This window comes from Capra hircus, chromosome 14, assembly GCF_001704415.2.
Source record: "Capra hircus breed San Clemente chromosome 14, ASM170441v1, whole genome shotgun sequence".
NCBI classification, from domain to species: domain Eukaryota; kingdom Metazoa; phylum Chordata; class Mammalia; order Artiodactyla; family Bovidae; genus Capra; species Capra hircus.
In genome coordinates this window covers 8382003-8403456 of record NC_030821.1, presented here as the reverse complement: position 1 = coordinate 8403456, position 21454 = coordinate 8382003, and the positions used below count along the sequence as shown (strand labels likewise).

The 21454-nt window shown below is 40.7% G+C and overlaps 1 protein-coding gene across 1 annotated transcript in view; it reads right to left on the bottom strand.

Annotated features, from left to right (window-relative positions):
- The window catches only part of OSGIN2 (oxidative stress induced growth inhibitor family member 2), a 30089-nt gene extending 12455 nt beyond the window's left edge, over positions 1-17634 (bottom strand). Inside the window, exons 1-2 of the mRNA XM_018058186.1 lie at positions 17512-17634; positions 8010-8164 (exon numbers count right to left, since the gene is read on the bottom strand). Of these exons, the coding sequence (XP_017913675.1) occupies positions 8010-8164; positions 17512-17555 (199 nt within the window). The 5' untranslated portion in view covers positions 17556-17634. The remainder of the gene's footprint in view (positions 1-8009; positions 8165-17511) is intronic.

Sequence of the window (21454 nt, the reverse complement as noted above, 5' to 3'; positions counted from 1 at the left end):
TAGCAAAATCCTGAGTTAATTAGATTATAGTTCTAAACCTCTTTTGTCACCTTTATCCATTCAGCTGTTATAGCTATTCTCATTCATATACTCTCACTCAGAAGACAAAAATCTCTTCTTGTTCAAGAGTCACCTACTCCAAATCATTTCACAGTTTACATGCAAATGACTTTCTGCAACACAGTCTTCACTGTATTAACCAACCTGTTCTAAAGCCCGTCACTGTCTGTTTCAGACTATCAAGAGCTCTCCACATTCTGCTCTCAACTGTCTTCTGAGGCCCACCTCCTAACAACTTCCCTCCTGTATTTGTATCTCCTTTACCTAAAACAACACTGGAAACTGGCTTCTGTTGGTGAGCCCTGTGAATACTTTGATTCCTATGGTTCCTTCAGTCTAGACTGCTACTTCTCTATTATCTCCACGGAGTTGCAAAGAGTTGGACACGACTGAGTGACTGAACTGACTGATTAACTGACCAAAAATTTAATCCACCTGGGACAACTTTTAGCCATCAGGGAAAATTCTGATCCTTGCCTAATATTTTGCCCCAAATAAAATAAACTCAAAAATGTATATATGAAAAGTAAAATCATGATATCAGAAAAGAGAAATATTTCTACATATAATGCTCTAGTAGGAAGCCTTTAAGTATGACACAAACCTCAAAAGAAAGGAAAATAAAAATAATTTTACTTCACAAAAACTTTTAAAATTACAAATACTGAGGAAAAGAGCTAATTTCCTTGAATGAAATGAAAGACAAAACTAAAAAAGTAAAATCATAATACCAACAGAACAGAAAAAGCATTTGACAAAATCCAATACCTATGCTCAAACTACCAAACAATTGCACTCATCTCACATGCTAATAAAGTAATGCTTAAAATTCTGCAAGCCAGGCTTCAGCAGTACATGAACCATGAACTTCCAAATGTTCAAGCTGGTTTTAGAAAAGGCAGAGGAACCAGAGATCAAATTGCCAACATCCACTGGATCATGGAAAAAGCAAGAGAGTTCCAGAAAAACATCTATTTCTGCTTTAGTGACTATGCCAAAGCCTTTGACTGTGTGAATCACAATAAACTGTGGAAAATTCTGAAAGAGATGGGAATACTAGACCACCTGACCTGCCTCTTGAGAAATATGCAGGTCAGGATGCAAAAGTTATGACTGGACATGGAACAACAGACTGGTTCCAAATAGGAAAAGGAGTATGTCAAGGCTGTGTATTGTCACCCTGCTTATTTAACTTATATGCAGAGTACACCATGAGAAATGCTGGGCTGGAAGAAGCACAAGGTGGAATCAAGATTGCTGGGAGAAATATCAATAACCTCAGATATGCAGATGACACCATCCTTATGGCAGAGAATGAAGAAGAACTAAAGAGCCTCTTGATGAAAGTGAAAGAGCAAAGTGAAAAAGTTGGCTTAAAGCTGACCATTCAGAAAACTAAGATCATGGCAAAGAGATGGGGAAACAGTGGAAACAGTGGCTGACTTTATTTTTCGGGGCTCCAAAATCACTGCAGATGGTGACTGCAGCCATGAAATTAAAAGACGCTTACTCCTTGGAAGAAAAGTTATGACCAACCTAGACAGCATATTGAAAAGCAGAGACATTACTCTGCCAACAAAGGTCCCTCTAGTCAAGACTATGGTTTTTCCAGTGGTCATGTACGGATGTGGAAGTTGAACTATAAAGAAAGCTGAGCGCCGAAGAATTGATGCTTTTGAACTGTGGTGTTGGAGAAGACTTGAGAGTCCCTTGGACTGCAAGGAGATCCTAAAGGAGACGAGTCCTGGGTGTTCATTGGAAGATCTGATGTTGAAGTTGAAACTCTAATACTTTGGCCACCTGATGAGAAGAGCTGACTCATTTGAAAAGACCCTGATGCTAGGAAAGATTACAGGCAGGAGGAGAAGGGGACGACAGAGGATGAGATGGTTGGATGGCATCACCGACTCAATGGACATGAGTTTGGGTGGACTCCAGGAGTTGGTGATGGACATGGAGGCCTGGCGTGCTGCGGTTCATGGGGTTGCAAAGAGACGGACACAACTGAACGACTGAAATGAATATTCAGGTAAAAACTTTCAACAAGCAACAAAGGGGAACTTAACTTGTTAAAGAGTTATCAACAAAAATCCAATAACTAACATGATACTTAATGATGAGAATTTAGGGGTTTTTTCCCCCTAAAAGACCAAGGCAAGCATGTCTTTTCTCATCATTCCTACTCAACACATACCATAAAGGAAATCCTAGCTAATGCATTAAGACCAGAAAAGGAAATTAAAGGTACACAGACTGGGAAGGAAGAAACAAAACTGTCTTTGTTTGTAAATGCTGTAGTTATGCAGAAAGTCCAAAAGAATTCACCAAAAAACTCCTGGAAGTAACAAGCTTACAGTAAGGTTGAATGATACAGTCAGTCAGTCACGTTAGTCGCTTAGTCGTGTCTGACTCTTTGTGACCCCATGAACCGCAGCACACCAGGCCTCTCTGTCCATCATCAACTCCCAGAGCTTGCTCAAATTCATGTCCATTAAGTGGGTAATGCCATCCAACCATCTCATTTTCTGTCATTCCCTTCTCCTCCTGCCGTCAATCCTTCCTAGCATCGGAGTCTTTTCTAATGAGTCAGCTCTTCGCGTCAGGTGGCCAAAGTATTAAAGCTTCAGCTTCAGCATCAGTCCTCCCAATGAATATTCAGCATTGATTTCCTTTAGGATTAACCGGTTTGATTTAGGTCATACCTGAATGGCCTAGTGGTTTTCCCTACATTCTTCAAATTAAGTCTGAATTTTGCAATAAGGAGTATATGATCTGAACCACAGTCAACTCCCAGTTTTGTTTTTGCTGACGGTATAGAGCTTCTCCATCTTCAGCTAAAAGAACACAATCAATCTGATTTTGGTATTGACCTTCCGGTGATGTACTCATCTCCTGTGTTGTTGACGTCAGACCTAATATAAAACACTAAATTATAAAACTTTTGGAAGATAATGTAGGAGAAAATTTAGGTGACCTTGGTTTTGGTAATGAGTTTTTAGATGTTTAAGACCAAAAGCAAGATCTATGAAAGAAAACACTGATATGCAGTACTTCATTAAAGTTTAAAATTTCTGCTCTGCCAAGTCACTGAGACAATGAAAAGACAGGCCACAGACTGGGAGAAAATATTTACAAAGCATATATGTGATAAAGCATTTGTCTTCCAACAACATAAGAGACAACTATACACGTGGACATCACCAGAGTCAATATCGAAATCAGATTGATTATATTCTTTGCAGCCAAAGATGGAGCAGCTCTATACAGTCAGCAAAAAAGAGACTGAGAGCTGACTGTAGCTCAGATCATGAACTCCTTATTGCCAAATTCAGACTTAAATTGAAGAAAGTAGGGAAAACCACTAGATCATACAGGTATGACCTAAATCAAATCTCTTATGATTATACAGTGGAAGTAAGAAATATATTTAAGGGATTAGATATGATAGAGTGCCTGATGAACTATGGAAAAACTGTGGAGCTGACTGTGGCTCAGATCATGAACTCCTTGCTGCCAAATTCAGACTTAAATTGAAGAAAGTAGGGAAAACCACTAGGCCATTGAGTTCAGTTCAGTTCAGTCGCTCAGTTGTGTCCGACTCTTTCCCACCCCATGAATTGCAGCACGCCAGGCCTCCCTGTCCATCACCATCTCCTGGAGTTCACTCAAACTCACATCCATCGAGTCAGTGATGCCATCCAGCTATCTCATCCTCTGTCGTCCCCTTCTCCTCCTGCCCCCAATCCCTCCCAGCATCAGAGTCTTTTCCAATGAGTCAACTCTTCGCATGAGGTGGCCAAAGTACTGGAGTTTCAGCTTTAGCATCAGTCCTTCCAAAGAACAGGTATGACCTAAATCAAATCCCTTATGATTATACAGTGGAAATGACAAATAGATTTAATGGATTAAATTTGATAGAGAGAGTGCCTGAAGAACTATGGATAGAGGTTTGTAATGTTGTATAGGTGTTAAGCAAACCATCCCCAAGAAAAAGAGATGCAAACAAAAACGGTTGTCTGAGGAGGCCTCACACACAGCTGAGAAACAAAGAGAACCAAAAGGCAAGGAGAAAAGGGAAGATATACCCATCTGAAAGCAGAGTTCCAAAGGACAGCAAGGAGAGATAAGAAAGCCTTCCTCAGTGATCAGTGCCAAGAAATAGAGGAAAACAATAGAATGTGAAAGACTAGAGATCCCTTCAAGAAAATCAGAGACACCAAGGGAACATTTCATGTAAAGATGGGGACAAAAAAGGACAGAAAAGGTATAGACCTAACAGAAGCAGAACATATTAAGAAGAGGTGGCAAGAATACACAGAAGAACTGCACAAAAAAGATCTTCATGACCCAGATAACCACAATGGTGTGATCACTTACCTAGAGCCAGACATCCAGGAATGGGAAGACAAGTGGGCTTTAGGAAGCATTACTACAAACAAAGCTAGTAGAGGTGATGGAATTCCAGCTGAGCTATTTCAAATCCTAAAAGATGATGCTGTTGAAGTGCTGCACTCAATATGCCAGCAAATTTGGAAAACTCAGCAGTGGCCACAGGACTGGAAAAGGTCAGTTTTCATTCCAATCCCAAAGAAGAGGAATGCCAGATAATGTTCAAATTACCACAAAATTGTACTCATTTCACATGCTAGCAAGGTAATGTTTAAAATTCTTTAAGCTAGCCTTAAACAGTACGTGAACAGAGAACTTCTGATATACAAGCTGGATTTTAAAAAGGCAGAGGAAAGAGATCAAACTGCCAACATCCGCTGGATCATAAAAAAGCAAGGGAATTCCAGAAAAAACACCTACTTCTTTTCTTGATTACACTAAAGCCTCTGACTGCATGGATCACAACAAACTGTGGAAAAAATGGGAATACCAGACCACCTAATCTGCCTCCTGTGAAACCTGTATGTAGGTGAAAAAGCAATAGTCAGAACCAGACATGGAACAAAGGACTGCTTCCAAATTGGGAAAGGAGTACGTCAAGGCTGTCTATTGTCATGCTGCTTATTTAACTTATATAGAGAGCACATCATGCGAAAACACCAGGCAGGATGAAGCTCAAGTGGCAATCAATACTGCCGGGAGAAATTATTAATAACTTCAGATATGCAGATGACACCACTAATGGCAGAAAGCAAAGAGGAACTAAAGAGCCTCCTGATGAAGGTGAAAGAGTAGAGTAAAAACCTGGCTTAAAACTCAACATTCAAAAAAACTAAGATCATGGCATCTGGTCCCATCACTTCATGGCAAAGAGACTGGGGGAAAAAATGGAAACAGTATGGACTTATTTTCTTGGGCTCCAAAATCACTGCGGAAGTTGACTACAGCCATGAAATGAAAAGATGGTTGCTTCTTGAAAGAAAAGCTATGACCAACATAGACAGCATATTAAAAAGCAGAGACATCATTTTGCCAACAAAGGTCCATATAGCCATAGTTATGGTTTTTCCAGTAGTCATGTATGGATGTGAGGGTTGGACCATATAGAAGGCTGAATGCCAAAGAATTGATGCTTTCAAACCGTGGTGTTGGAAAAGACTCTAGAATTCCCTGGACTGCAAGGAGATCAAACCAGTCAATCCTAAAGGAAATCAACTCTGAATATTCACTGAAAGAACTGATCCTGAAGCTGAAGCTCCAATAACTTTGGCCACCTAATGCAAAGAACTGACTCATTTGAAAAGACCCTGATTCTGGGAAAGATTGAAGGTGGGAAGAGAAGGGAACGACAGAGGATGAGATGGTTGGATGGCATCACTGACTCAATGGACCTGAGTCTGAGTAAACTCCGGGAGTTGGTGATGGACAGGGAGGCCAGGCATACTGTGGTCCATGGGGTCGCAAAGAGTCGGACATGACTGAACAACTGAACTGAACTGAGTATCTGAGACAAAGAATCAAAAAGAAATAACACTCAAAAGACTACACAAAAAGAATACAAACAAGCACTTCACAGAGAAATATACACACAAGCAGAATGCACCTCAAGTCCTAAAGATTTTCCATTCTTAACACCAAGAACCTGAGTAGGTTATGTTACAGAGAAAAAGGACTTTGTAAATGTGATTAAAGTAAGGACCATGGGCTGGGGTAGAGTACCCTGGATTATCCAAGTGTGCCCAAACTAATCACACAAGTCCTTAGAAACAGAGACTCTTTCCCACCTGTGGTGAGGAGGAACTGTAACTATGAAAGGTTCAAAGAAAAAGAGCACTGCTAGCTTTGAAGATGTAGAAGCGGTTCAGGAGCCAAAGGCATACCAGTAGCCTCTAGAAACTGGAAAAGCAAGGAAACATTCTATCTACCCTAGAGCCTCCAAAAGGAATGCAGCCCAGCTGATGCCTTGATTTTAGTCCAGTGAGAGCAGTGTTGGACTTCCATTCTATAGAACAGTCAGATAACACATGTATGTTATAAAAGCCACCAGGTTTGTGGTAATGTGTTAACAAGAGAAAACCAATTACTATAGTAAGGAAATTAGCCCATTATGGCGGTAGTGCCAGCAACAATGGCCCTATATACATGAGGTTAAGCCACTCTTTGGCTTGCTAAGGCAAAACAGGAACAAACTGTTTTGGGGGAATGTGAGGTGGGTGAGTAGGTACAGATGAAAGTTCTTCCTTTTGTAAGCCCGCTATGGCCTAACCAGAAGAAGACACGCTTCCTTTACCTACTGCAAGACATCCAGAATAGAAAACCACGTGGATATAGATGGGAAGTGGAGCACGAGGTTTGGGTTCCAGCATGGGACTGCTGCAGATGCTCTATCGGCTCCCTTACAGGAGAATCTCGTACAGAACTCCCTTGCCTCCCCTCTTTCCTTCATTTATTTTGTCTCCTAGGGAGAGATGTCCAAATGCCAGACAGAGGGCAGAACTTTCTCCTCCGCATTAACTTTGAAACAGGCCATCAAAGAAACTAAGGAAGTTATATGCCATCAAGGTTCATTATGTCCTGTAATTCCTTCCTTTGGCTTGGCTTCACACCAGAGTACTTGTCCACATTAACGAGTGTCTCCAATGGCTCAGCAGTAAAGAATTTGCCTGCAATGCAGGAGATGTGGGTTCAATTCATGAGTCAGAAAGAGCCCCTGGAGAAGGAGATGGCAACCCACTCCAGTCTTCTTGCCTGGAGAATCCCATGGACAGAGAGGAGCCTGGTGGGCTACACAGTCCGTGGGGTTGCAAAGAGTTACAGATGGCTGAGTGACTAAACGTACAACATACATACTGAGTTTGCCAAAAATCTTGTTCAGGCTTTTTTGCATCATCGTCTGGAAAAATCTGATTGAACTTTTTGGCAAACCTAATATATAACAGGTAATTAAATATAGGCAATAAAACAAAACATAAAATCATATAATTCTGAAGTAATCAGGTTGTATTAATACCTTAATTTTTAATATCTTATATACCTGTCTATTGAGGTGGATGGATATATAATAGTAATAGGTGGTTAAAATATTATAAACATTACTGAAGAGTACTATAACGTTCTACTGAGTACTGACTACTAACTTACACAAGCTAACTCAATTACTGAGTTTCCCTGTCTGTCCATACTTTACAATATCAGTGTGCTATAGGATTCTAAGGCACAATTCAATAGCGTACATAGTAATCCTCTCTACAGGGTTCTAATAACACTTATTATCATTGCGATCATGACACTGTCATATAAGTAACCTAACTGATAGACTACAGACGTTTTAAAATAATAGAGCAATCTCAGCCCTTCAATGAAAAAATGTTTCACTCTAATACAGAATCTAACGTCAGATAAACCAATTCCTCTCTCCAAAGACTTGGTTATTGGTTATCAGGCAACCTAAGAATACTTTTCAATACAATCCTATGGATTTGTGCTATATATAACCATACATTTATGAAAGTAGTGAGGATTATAACTAATCTTAAGAGATAAAAGGCAATAAAACTTACCTATTACTACCACAGGCAAAGTCACTGATGAATCTTCAAGTAAAGAAGTTTCTTCAACTAATGGCATAGCTTTAACTTTTTGCCCCAAATTATCACCAAAATATTGCACTAATGAATTAAAAATCTCTCCTTCAGTTTCAGTGTCACTGTAGCTTCTTAAAGAAAAACATGGAACAAAAAACAACAGATACATAGTCAATATAGCCTTTATAAAAATCTGTCTCTATTCACTTTTTATTTAGGCCACAAAATATTCAACAGTTCCATAAAAGGAGGAAAGGAAATCCTTCTGATTAATGCTTTCAAATTAGCTTAGCTACATGTCAATGTACACCACTTTCTCAGAAATCCTAAATACAGTGGTCCCTTGCTATCCAATGGGGGTTGTTTCCAGAACCCCGCCCCCAACCCCCAAACACCAAAATCCATGGACCCTTAAGTCCCTTTTATAAAATGGCATATTATTTGCATATAATCTACCTACACCCACCCACAGAATCTAAACTGTCTCTATATATCACCTAATACAATATAAATGCTATGCATGCGGTTGTCTTCATGCAGCAAATTCAAATTTTGCTTTTTGAACTTTTTCTTTCTCAAATATTTCCCATCTGCAGTTGGTTGAACCCGTGGATATGGAGGGCTGACTTTAGCTGCTGTCTCTTTAATGACTTGAAGGCAAGTTTTAAATAAGAAGCTATTTTTAATGACCAAAGACACAGGACTGTATTAGGCATTTTTACAATTCTCTGAGATCTCCTAGGACTGGAAAGTGTCTCCTTCACTTTTTTCCCCCCTCATTAATAAAAAGGTGTGTGCATTAGAGGCAGTATATATATATACCTAGGCTTTCCTGGTAGCTCAGACAGTAAAGAATCTACCTTCAATGCGAGAGACCCAGGTTTGATCCCTGGGTTGGGAAGATACCCTGGAAAAGGGAATGGCAATCCACTCTAGTATTCTTGTCTGGATAATTCCATGGATAGAGAAGCCTGGTGGGCTACAGTCCAAGGGGTCACAAAGAGTTGGACACGACTGAACAACTAACACTTCCACTTTTCGTGTGGAACAAGATGGCTATATACAGTATTATAAGGAAAAGTTACTGAACTTATATATTACAAATTATGAGTTTTAGCTAAACAATAAGGTCTATACATCTTATTCTCAGAGATACTGAAAAATGTAAAGATCTTAATGTTGATTTCCAATCTACCTTCTTTCCCAACTGCCTCCCGAGAAACTAGTTTTGGCATTTTGACACATTCATGCAATAAATGGAGCATCCTCTGAGCACAGTTAATGTTCTGCATTATATGAGAGATTACTTCAAAATAGAATTCCTGCGTTAAAAACAGGCCAATTATCTGAAAGTTAACCTGAGTACTGACTAGCGGGTGAGTGTGGTTATTACTATTCCCCAAATGACAAACATGGGAATCGATCAGTTATTTCACAAGACTTACTGATCCTAGGGGAGGAAGACACATGCAAAGAATTAGGCAGAGAGCAATAATTTCTCCTTCCTATAACCCTCCAATTTCCCAAACTACCCTCGGAAAGGGCAGAGTTCCCCAGGATATACTAACAGCTTTCCTTCCCCCAATAACTGGACTTCCCTATCAATACACTGGCCCATTTTGGCCAGAACAGACTTCATTTAATATGGCTACTCCTTACACTGCAAGGCTGCCCCTGGAAGAAATAACTTAAGATCAACCATCCCTTTCAGATCCCTTCATCTCTTACCATTGATCAGATCCAGATGTACTAGCTATCTTGCCTTCTGCTTGACAACTTCTTGCTTGCCGACTGAACTCAACATGAGTGAATTATACTTGGGCTTGTCCCTCATACTTCTAAATGCGTGTCAAGGACAGGTTCCTCAGCTTCTTTGGATGCCTCTTTTTTCTTAATATATATACTTTATTGAAGTATTCTTGACTTACAATGTTTCTGGTGCAGAGTCATTCAGTTTACATATACACATAAATTATTTTTGAGATTATTTTCTATTATATGTTGTTACAAGATATTCACTATAGTTCCCTGTGCTATTCAGTTAACCTTTGGGTCTTTTTGCATATCTATTTCTTTAAAATTAGAACTCTAGCATTCAATTCACACTAAGTCAAACAAGTGGAATCAAAACGTCATAAATTTTTCAGTTAGGCAAAAATTCATGTTTTAAAAAATATATATTACATACTATTTAAAAGATTTTCTACTATGCTTGATAAAGGTTTGAGAAAGAACATTATAAAAAAAGATGGAATGGCAAAACTGGAAAACAAACTAAATGAAATCGTGTGGGAGAACTGAATTAAATACAAGAAGTGACGCAAACTAGATAAAAATAAAGGATCATCATATAGTCCAGTAATTTTTAAACAAAGCTACTTATCAAAAACGTATCTGGGGCTTTGGAGAAAAAAAGCAGTATCTGGGCATTTGTATTTTTCAAAAAATTCCAAGATAATTCTGATATGCATTTGGATTTTAAAAAGTGATTACAGGTTTTTCCACTAAATGGCAGGTTTGAGGATATAGAATTCTATCAACCTTCTGTTGACAAATCATGATACAATGTTATTAAGTGAGTAACAGTTGCATAATCACAATAGTAAAAGATACTAATCAGTTTTCACAACCAATAGGGAGACAAAAAATAAAAGAGTTGCAAGACAAAATGGGAACATGATGAACAATATAAAATAATTACATACAATTTGGGGAATCAAAGAAAAGATATACCAATCTGAATGCAGAGTTTCAAAGAATAACAAGGAGAGATAAGAAAGCCTTCTTAAGGGAACAATGCAAAGAAATAGAGGAAAACAATAGAATGGGAAAGACTAGAGATCTCTTTAAGAAAATTAGGGATAACAAGGGAACATTTCAAGCAAAGATAGGAACAATAAAGGACAGAAATGGTATGAACCTGAGAGAAGCAGAAGATATTAAGAAGAGGTGGCAGGAATACACAGAAGAACTAAACAAAAGAGGTCTTAGTGACCACAAGTGTGATAGTGTAGTCACTCACCTAGAGCCAGACATCCTGGAGTGGGAAGTCAAGTGGGCTTTAGGAAGCATTACTACAAAGCTAGTGGAGGTGATGTAAATCCTGCTGAGCTATTTAAAATCCTAAAAGATGATGCTGTTAAAGTGCTGCACTCAAAATGTCAGCAAACTTGGAAAATTCAGCAGTGGCCACAGGATTGGAAAAGGTCAGTTTTCATTCCAATCACAAAGAAAGACAATGCCAAATAATGTTCAAACTATTGCACAATTGCACTCATTTCACGTTAGAAAGGTAATGCTCAAAATCCTTCAAGTTAGGCCTCAACAGTATGTGAACTTTCAGATGTACAAGCTGGATTTAGAAAAGGCAGAGGAACCAGAGATCAAGTTGGCAACAACCAATGGATCATAGAAAAAGCAAGTGAATTTCAGAACATCTACTTCTGTTTCATTGTGCTAAAACCTTGGACTGTGGATCACAACAAACTGTGGAAAATTTTTAAAGAAATGGGAATACCAAACCACCTTACCTGCCTCCTAAGAAATCTGTATGCAGGTCAAGAAGCAACAGTTAGAACTGTACATGGAACAACAAACTAGTTCAAAATAGGGAAAGGAGTACCTCAAGGCTGTCTACTGTCATCCTGCTTATTTAACTTACATGCAAAGTACATCTTGTGAAATACTGGGCAGGATGAATCACAAGCTGGAATGAGGAGTGCCGGGAGAAATATCAGTAACTTCAAATATGCAGATGATATCACCACAATGGCAGAATTGAAAGCATCTTAATGAAGATGCTTAAGAGCATCTTGATGAAGGTGAAAGAGGAGAGTGAAAAAGCTGGCTTAAAACTCAACATTCAAAAAATGAAGATCAGGGCACCTGGTCTCACCATTTCATGGCAAATAGATGAGGAAAAAATGGAAACACTGACAGAATTTATTTTTGTAGGTTCCAAGATCACTGCGTATGGTGACTGCAGCCATGAAATTCAAAGACGTTTGCTACTTGGAAGAAAGGCTGTAACAAACCTAGACAGCATGTTAAAGGGCAGAAACATCATTTTGCCCACAAAGGTCTGTATAATCAAAGCTGTGGTTTTTCCAGTAGTCATGTACAGATGTAAAAGTTGGACCATAAAGAAGGCTGAGCACCAAAGAACTGATGCTTTTGAATTGTGGTGCTGGAGAAGACTTTTGAGAGTCCCCTGATCAAGGGGATCAAGCAGGAAGATCAAACCAATCAATCTAAAGGAAATGAACCCTGAATATTCATTGGATGGACTGATGCTAAAGCTGAAACCCCAATACTTTGGCCACCTGATGTCAAGTGCTGACTCACTGGAAGACCCTGATGCTGGGCAAGATTGAGGGCAGGGGGATAAGGAGGTGAAAAAGGATAAGATGGTTGGAGGACATCATCAACTCAATGGACATGAATTTGAACAAACTCCAGGAGATAGTGAAGGACAGGTTAGTTTGGTTTGCTTAGTCCATGGGGCTGCAAAGAGTCAGACACAACTGAGCAACTGAACTGAACTGAAATAGAGGGAACTTGGAAATACTTTTTTTTTTTAAGACTTTAAATGAGATATAATTCACAAATATCACAAATTTCACTCTTTTATTTATTTTTTGCCAAGTCATACAGCATGTGGATCATAGTTCCCTAACGGGGTTCGAACTTGTGCCCCCTGTAGTAAATGCACGTTCTTAACCAATGGACCACCAGGGAAGTCCAAAATTCACTCTTTACAATTCAGGGTTCTAAATATAGTCACAAGGTTTTGCAATCATTACCAATAACTCCAGAGAAATTTCACCATCCCAGAAGTAGACGCTGCACTCATTAGCACTCAGTCCTCACTCTTCCCTCCCTGCAGCCACTGGCAGTCACTAATCTACTGTCTTACTGCACGTGCCTATGCTAAAAATTTCAAATAAATGGAACCCTCACCCATTATGTGGCCTTTTATATCTGAGTTCTTCCACTTAGCATGACCGCAAGGTTCACCCATGTTGTAGGATGTATTGGTACTTCATTTCTTTCTAGGCCTAAATAATATTCCACTGTTTAGATATAACACATTTGGTTTATTCATTCATGAGCTGATGAGTATCTGGATGATTTTCACTTTTTAGCTATTACAAATATTCTATGAACATTTATATAAACCTTCATATGAACGTATTCCCACCAGTGATATGCAGGTTCCAACGTCTCCACATCATCACCAGCACGTGATTTTTCTGTTTTTTATTTTAGCTACCTTAGTAGCTGTAAAGTAGCATCTCACTGCAGTTTTGATTAGCATTTCTCAATGACTACTAATGTTAAGCATCTTTTCATGTGCATATTGGCCTTTCGTATTTCTTCTTCAGAGAGTAATTCAAATTAGTTGCCCACTGTCCAACTGAGCTGTTGTTTTTACTGTTGAGTTTTTAATACTGTTTATATATCCTGGACATAGGATTTGTAAATATTTTCTCCCATTTCGTGGGTTGTCTTTGCATTTTCTTTATATTGTCTTTTGAATCACACGTTTTAATTTTTGATCAAGTCTATTTTTTGTTGTTGCTGTACTTTTGGTGTCAGATCTAAGAAAGCTCTGCCTAGTCTAAGATCACAAATCTGTTCTCTTCTATGGGTTTATAGTTTTGGTTTTTACATTTATGTCTTTCATCTATTTTAATTTTTTTACATGGTATGAGGCAGCAGTCCATTTCATTGTTCTGTTTGTGGATATTCATTTGTGGCACTATTTGTTGAAAACACTGTTATTTCCATTTGTCTTGGGATCCCACAGAAGTCAATTTAACACAAATGAAGGGAATTATTTCTGGACTCTCAGTTCTGTTCTACTGGTCTATGTTTACCTTTATGCCTGCATCATACTATCTTGATTATTGTTTCTTTGTAGTAACTTGTGAAATTAGGACGTGTGAATCCTCCAACTTTGTTCTTTTCTCAAGAATGTCTTGGCTATTCTGGGTTCCCTGCAATTCCATGTGAGCTTTAGAGTCTTTCCATCAATTTCCAGGAAGAAAAAAAAAAAAAGGTAGCTAGGATTTTGATAGGATTACATTGAATTTGTATAGAAATTCAAGGAATATTGCCATCTTAAGAACACTAAGCTTTTCAATCCCTGAACATGGGATTCCTTATCATTTATTTAAGCCTTTCATTCTTCTCAGGGATGTTTTCTAACTTTCAGCGTACAAGTTTCACATTTCTTCTGCTAATTTCCAAATATTTCAATCCCTTTGATGCTAGTATAAACTGGATTGTTTTGTTAATTTCACTGTCAGATTTTTCACTGTTAGTATATAGAAATATAACAGATTATTATATGTTGATCTTGGATTCTGTAATATCACTGAATTCATTTATTAGGTCTAGTAGGTTTTATGTGTGTGTCTGTGTGTGGGCCTCAAGCAATTTGATACTAGCCTCTCCCAAGACTCAAGTAGAGTATGTGGAGCCAAAGTTTTAACTTCTCTTAATTCTCCACTGAGTACAGGTGATTTGTTCTGATTTTCTACCATTGGTCACAAGTTTAACCTTTGTGTACATAATCCATAATATTGCTATAAACTATTTGTAATAAACTTTCATGGTACTTGATAAATACTGGTTTAATACAGGTATGAAAAACTGAATCAAGAGATGAGATGAAACAAAATGAAAATACTGAATATATTTTACAGTATATGCATACAATATCAGTCTAAGAACAGTGAAAATTTCCACTTTCAATATCCAATTTGCTGAATGTTTGTTCTGTTTAAAACAAATACTTATTTTGAGTAATAAAAATATCTACTTTTCCTTTATTTGGAGCAATAAATTAGAAGATATAATTAAATTTTAGGAAACAGTAAAGAACAGCACTTTATCCATATGCAAAAATAGTTACCCTATTGTTAGGCATCAAGTTAGACAACTATTTGAAATTTAAGATGATTTTACATGCCTTCCATGTTTTGTTTTTGAAACATTATGATCCAAAGTCTCCAAACAAATTAAAAGGATGGCACAGGTATAATGTCTGAATAACAAAAGACTTCTCACATCTAGCAATACTTTTCTAAATGATCATTCAAACTAAAATGAAACGTTTTACTACCTGAGTTTAATCTTTGGAAGCATAAGCTTAGATTGTTACCAAATTGATACTACCATAAGAAAAACTGCTAAGTGTTAGTCCCTCAGTTGTGTCCAACTCTTTGCAGCCCCACAGACTGTAGTTCACCAAGCTCCTCTGTTCAGGGAATTACTAGAGTGGGTAGCCATTCCTTTTTCGAGGGGATCTTTCCCAACCAGGGATCGAACCCAGGGTCTCATGCATTGCAGGCTGAATCTTTACCATCTGAACCACTAGGGGAGCTCAAAAGAAGGTTCTAAAGTCACAAATGAAGCTACTCTTTATCTTCCAGAATAGTAAGTATGGGAGGTTTTCTTCCTCGGAAAGTTAGGAGACAACTTTCTCACAGTCCTTAAGTCCTTTCAGATAAAAGACAAGATCCAAAAAGCAGACGTTATCACATTGGTTTTAAAATGCATTCCTAATGGAACTGCTCCCTGCAAAAAATAGTATTAGTAAATTATAAACCTTTTCCTAAGGAAATATTTTAAATATTAAATATTTTCTTTTAAAATTTTTATATTAGAGCTGTTTATGCAATGAAAATATGGTTTATCAACCACAATTTTTATCCTTCGGCTAGCAGGCTTGTTTTATCTCTGAAGATCAAACTACAGCAAATACCCTGTTTTCATCTCCTCCTCCAAATTTCTGTACAAAGAGGTAAGCATATGATATCCACTACCTAGAGTTAGTTGAATGGCTATGAATCCCACGCCATGTCCTTAGAACTCAACTGTATTAAAAGGTGTCAAAAGGTTTTTGGACAGTACCTTCTAAAGGGCATATAATTTTCTCAAGGGCTTCAGTCTAACAAGTTTTCACTAGGAGAACTTGTTTTCTAGAGTTCTCCAAAGGGTATCTGATTCTCAAATAAATGTCAGGCAGGTAACAAATCTGCCTAGCATTTAAAATTCAGCAGTTTATTACATAAAATAATTTCTAATATCCAGAATTTAGAGACTCCTACAAAACTCACTGAGAAGGTGGGCAAACCTGGATTACTGAGCTATTACAACAGGAATTCTGAGTTTTCCCTGTGCCTAATACCCAACTTTTGCAATTTGGTGAAGCCTCTGGACCTCTTCTTTGAATATTATTATTAAACACATAATAGGATTTACAAGGAAACTAAAAGGTAAACTTGGAACATGTCTTTATGTACTCCTCCACTATATTAAATAACCAGTACAGTGATGCAAAATTACTGTAATCTTGAAGAAATAAACAGTATTTCTAGGTATCTGCAACAACCAGTGTGGCATGAAAATATATGTGATTTCTACTGATGACCAAGTCACAAGTACTGCTGTTGATTTACTGCTTATGTTCACAATTGAAGAACATAGATTTTGGTTGAGTGAAAATGCCTGGTACCATTCTTTACATTCAAGTTCATGATCCATCTAAAGTCTATATATGCACCCCATTAACTCGATCAGAATCTCATATTTTACAAAAGAAGTTTTGCTTATCATCATCCTAGCACATTTGCGTATATATAAAGCAAAGCATTTTATGAAACTCTTCGTTGAGTTTAACTTGTCTTTAGGACAAGGTTAAAACTAGTTTCCAGTTGTTTTAGGTCTTTCTATAACTGAATGAGACGTTAGCCAACTGGGCTAGACCTCGTGCACTCACTTTCATTTTAAAACGTATCATCTGTATCAATCCTAAAAACGGTCCCCATAATGTAGGTCAAGAATCGTTTCACATGTTTCAAATTTCTACGACATGCCTGACTTACATGGACTAACATCTTAAAAGTCAGAAACCTATTTGTACCTAGAGCATCACATTTGAAACATTAACTCCCTGCCTCCCTTCAACCCCGTAACTTAGGTCATCAGAGTTGTTTTGTTTTGTTTTACAGAAAATAAAAAAAGTTAAGATGTGAGTGTTAAATTTCTATGATATACGTGACTTAAGGACTAACATCTTAAAAGTCAGAAACCTATTTGTACCTAGAGCATCACATTTTAAACACAAGTCCCTGCCTCCCTTCAACCCAGTAACTTATCAGAATGCTTTTACGGTAAAAAGAAAAAAAATATTTAAGATGTCGGGGCGGGGGTACCTCAGAAGCCTTCACTGAAACTTCGCTCTCTCGTTAAGTCTCGGTTCGTAGAGGCCGCCCGGCTCGGGGCCGCGCCGTCCTGTGACCCGCACGGCCCAGGGCGAGGAGGAGCAGACGCCGGAGGCGCCCGAGGAGCCGAGGCGGGAACCGCGGCCGAGCGGGGCGGCCTCGGCGTCCCCCTCAGAGTCGCCCCCGAGTTCCCGCCCGCGCGGCCCGGCCTGGCGCAGCCCACCCGCCCCCGCCCGAGAAGTCACCTGAAATGAGCGGCCAGGGAGCAGCGGCAGCACCACACGGGCATCGGTGGCGGCGCCCCGGGCGCCCGAGCGCGACCGCCTCCCGCGGCGGGGTGGCCGGGTCGGGGCGCCCGCCGGGTCGCGGGGGTCCTCGGGACGCCCCGCGCCTCGCCGTGGTAGCGGCCGCCGGAAGCTGCGGCGCGGCGGCAGCGGCGGCCGGGCTCTGAGGCGGCGGCGGCCCGGGGCCCGCCGCAGGGGAGCCGCTTCCGCTCCGGGCCCGCGGGCGGCCGAGGTCTCGGGGCGCCGCTGTGGGGGCGGGACGCGGGGCCGGGCTCGCGGCGACGGCGGCGGAGGCTGGCGTGCTCCTCCTCCTCGCAGGTGCGGCGGCGGCAGAGGCCCGCGATTGGCGCAGCCGCGCCCGGGGGCCGGCCGGGGGCCGGGCCTGACGACGCGCTGGGGCGGCTGGGGCTGCGCCGAGGCCCGGGCCCCGCGGCCGCCCTTCTGGCGTCCGGCCGGCTGGGTGGGCGCGGCTGTGAGGAGGCGCGCGGGGCCGGTTACCGGGGAAGAGCGGGCGCTGCTCGCCTCTGCGGCCGGCCGGTCCCCGGGAAGCGCCGGCGGGCCTCGCGGCCTCTGCGGCCGGCGCGCCCCGGCGTCTGCAGTCAGGTCGCGCCGTCCTCTGGTCGAGGGCGCCCGGGGACACCGCGACTCCCGCTCCACGAAAACCGCTTTTTTCTTTAATTTTTTTTTAAGCGCTTTTTCTCGCGCGGGGCCCGGGCCCAGCCTCCCGGAGCTGCCGCGCGAGCGCTTTCCGGTCTGGACCGGGCCTCGCGGTCGCCTGGGAGAGCTCGGCGAACGGCGGGGGCCCGGGTCCCCAGCCCCGGGTTCTGGTGGGGGGCGTCGGGTGTCCCCGCCGAGGTCCCCCTTCCTTTAGTAAGCGTTGATGCTGCTAAAACATCCGGGTGCTCGGCCCTGCCCCAGATTCAGGGACTCGGTGTGTTTTATTTCAGTTCCTCCGAGTGATTATAATGCAGGAAATGGTTAAGAGAGGTACCGATTATAATGCGTGTCCCGTATTCGGTATTTTCAAGAAATGAACACGGGACGAAACCTGGGCAAAGTGCTTGATTGCATATACTGTTACCTGGGAGATGTCATTGGATCAGTCCTTCCAAAAAGTGCTGACTATTTTTGCAGTAAAAATCTTGGATGCAGAAGCTTCTGTTTTTAAATACTTTTAAGTTCTCAATTTTTGCTGAATGTCGTAATGAACAAACCTGGATTTAGCAGGTATTATAGAATCTATGGCGCTTAAAAGGGAATTTTAGGACTCAGCCTCCCTCCAGGATTATAGAATCTAAGATAATATTCATATATATATATTCATTTTACTGTTTATTTTTACTTTAGTGTTTCAGAAAGTGAAGCATAACTTTTCTGTTGACAGTCACATTACCCTTTTAAAGAACCATATTTGTAAAAGCTATGCCAATCCTGAGAGTTGAAATACGAAGGTTTATGAGTACTTTTGTATAATTTTTTCTTTATGCCTTTTTCACTTTGAGTTTTCTTGCAGTATGTTCAGGTGAAATAATAAAGTGGGCATATCAAATTTTAGCCTTAATCAGGCTTGTATTTAAACCTTGGTAATGATGGGCTCGATAAAGGACAGAAATAGTCTGGACCTAACAGAAGCTAAGAAGAGGTAGAAAGAATACACAGAAAAACTGTACAAAAAAGATCTTCACGACCCAGATCATCATGATGGTGTGATCACTCACCTAGAGCCAGACATCCTAGAATGTGAAGTCAAGTGAGCCTTGGAAAGCACCGCTACGAACAAAGCTAGTGGAGGTGATGGAATTCCCGTTGAGCTATTTCAAATCCTGAAAGATGATGCTGTGAAAGTGCTGCACTCAGTATGCCAGCAAATTTGGAAAACTCAGCAGTGGCCAAGGACTGGAAAAGGTCAGTTTTCATTCCAATTCCAAAGAGAGGCAATGCCAAAGAATGCTCAAACTCCCGCACAGTTGCACTCATCTCACACGCTAGTGAAGTAATGCTCAAAATTCTCCAAGCCAGGCTTCAGCAATACGTGAACTGTGAACTTCCTGATGTTCAAGCTGGTTTTAGAAAAGGTAGAGGAACCAGAGATCAAATTGCCAACATCCGCTGGATCATGGAAAAAGCAAGAGAGTTCCAGAAAGACATCTATTTCTGCTTTAGTGACTATGCCAAAGCCTTTGACTGTGTGGACCACATAAACTGTGGAAAATTCTGAAAGAGATGGGAATACCAGACCACCTGACCTGCCTCTTGAGAAACCTATATGCAGGTCAGGAAGCAGCGGTTAGACCTGGACATGGAACAACAGACTGGTTCCAAATACGAAAAGGAGTACGTCAAGGCTGTATATTGTCACCCTGCTTATTTAACTTCTGTGCAGAGTACATCATGAGAAACGCTGGACTGGAAGAAACACAAACTGGAATCAAGATTGCCAGGAGAAATATCAATAACCTCAGATATGCAGATGACACCACCCTTATGGCAGAAAGTGAAGAGGAACTCAGAAGCCTCTTGATGAAAGTGAAAGTGAAGAGTGAAAAAGTTGGCCTAAAGTTCAACATTCAGAAAATGAAGATCATGGCATCCAGTCCCATCACTTCATGGGAAATAGATGGGGACACAGTGGAAATAGTGTCAGACTTTATTTTGGGGGGCTCCAAAATCACTGGGGATGGTGATTGCAGCCATGAAATTAAAACATGCTTCCTCCTTGGAAGAAAAGTTATGACCAGCCTAGATAGTATATTCAAAAGCAGAGACATTACTTTGCCGACCAAGGTCTGTCTAATCAAGGCTATGGTTTTTCCTGTGGTCATGTATGGATGTGAGAGTTGGACTGTGAAGAAGGCTGAGCACCGAAGAATTGATGCTTTTTCACTGTAGTGTTGGAGAAGACTCATGAGAGTCCCTTGGACTGCAAGAAGATCCAACCAGTCCATTCTGAAGGAGATCAACCCTGGGATTTCTTTGGAAGGAATGATGCTAAAGCTGAAACTCCAGTACTTTGGCCACCTGATACGAAGAGTTGACTCATTGGAAAAGACTTTGATGCTGGGAGGGATTGGGGGCAGGAGGAGAAGGGGACAACAGAGGATGAGATGGCTGGATGGTATCACTGACTCGATGGACATGAGTCTGAGTGAACTCCAGGAGTTGGTGATGGACAGGGACGCCTGGCGTGCTGGGATTCATGGGGTCACAAAGAGTCGGACACAACTAAGCGACTGAACTGAACTGAACTTGCTATCATGGTTTACACTTGATAAGGGCTAATGATTAAACCAGGTCACAATAATTACATAGAGGATTTTTCTTATAGCAAATAGGACACATCAGAGTCTTCTTTAAATCGTAGGTGAGGTACTATTTAACTATGAAATTCTAGTTTGATGAGATTATGGGACAATGGACTCCGATACTGCTGGTGAGAGTATAAATTAGTATGTGATCCAAAACTCCTGTATCTGCGTAATAGTCTCTCAGCCTCCTTCAGCAGGTGTAGGCACACTTTTAGCGTGGAACTCATCTCACACTGGCATCCATTCCAGTCAGTGGTAACTTCTGGGCTTGCTAAACCCTCCTTATTGGTATATAATATACTAGTATTTTATACATTAAATTATGGAATCTGCCTGCCAAGCAGGAGACGCATGTTTGATCCCTGGGTCAGGAAGAACCCCTGGAGAAGAAAATGGCAACTTGCTTCAGTATTCTTGCCTGGAAAAATCCCAAGGACAGAGGAGCCTAGCAAGCTATTGTCCGTGGGTTTGCAAAGAGTTGGATACAATTTAGTCACTAAACAACAACATGGATTAGATTACAGTATAATAGTTAAAAGGACTGTGTGTATTGGAAGCTTCGCTGTGCTGGCAGTGTGATCTTGAGCAAGTTCCTTAGC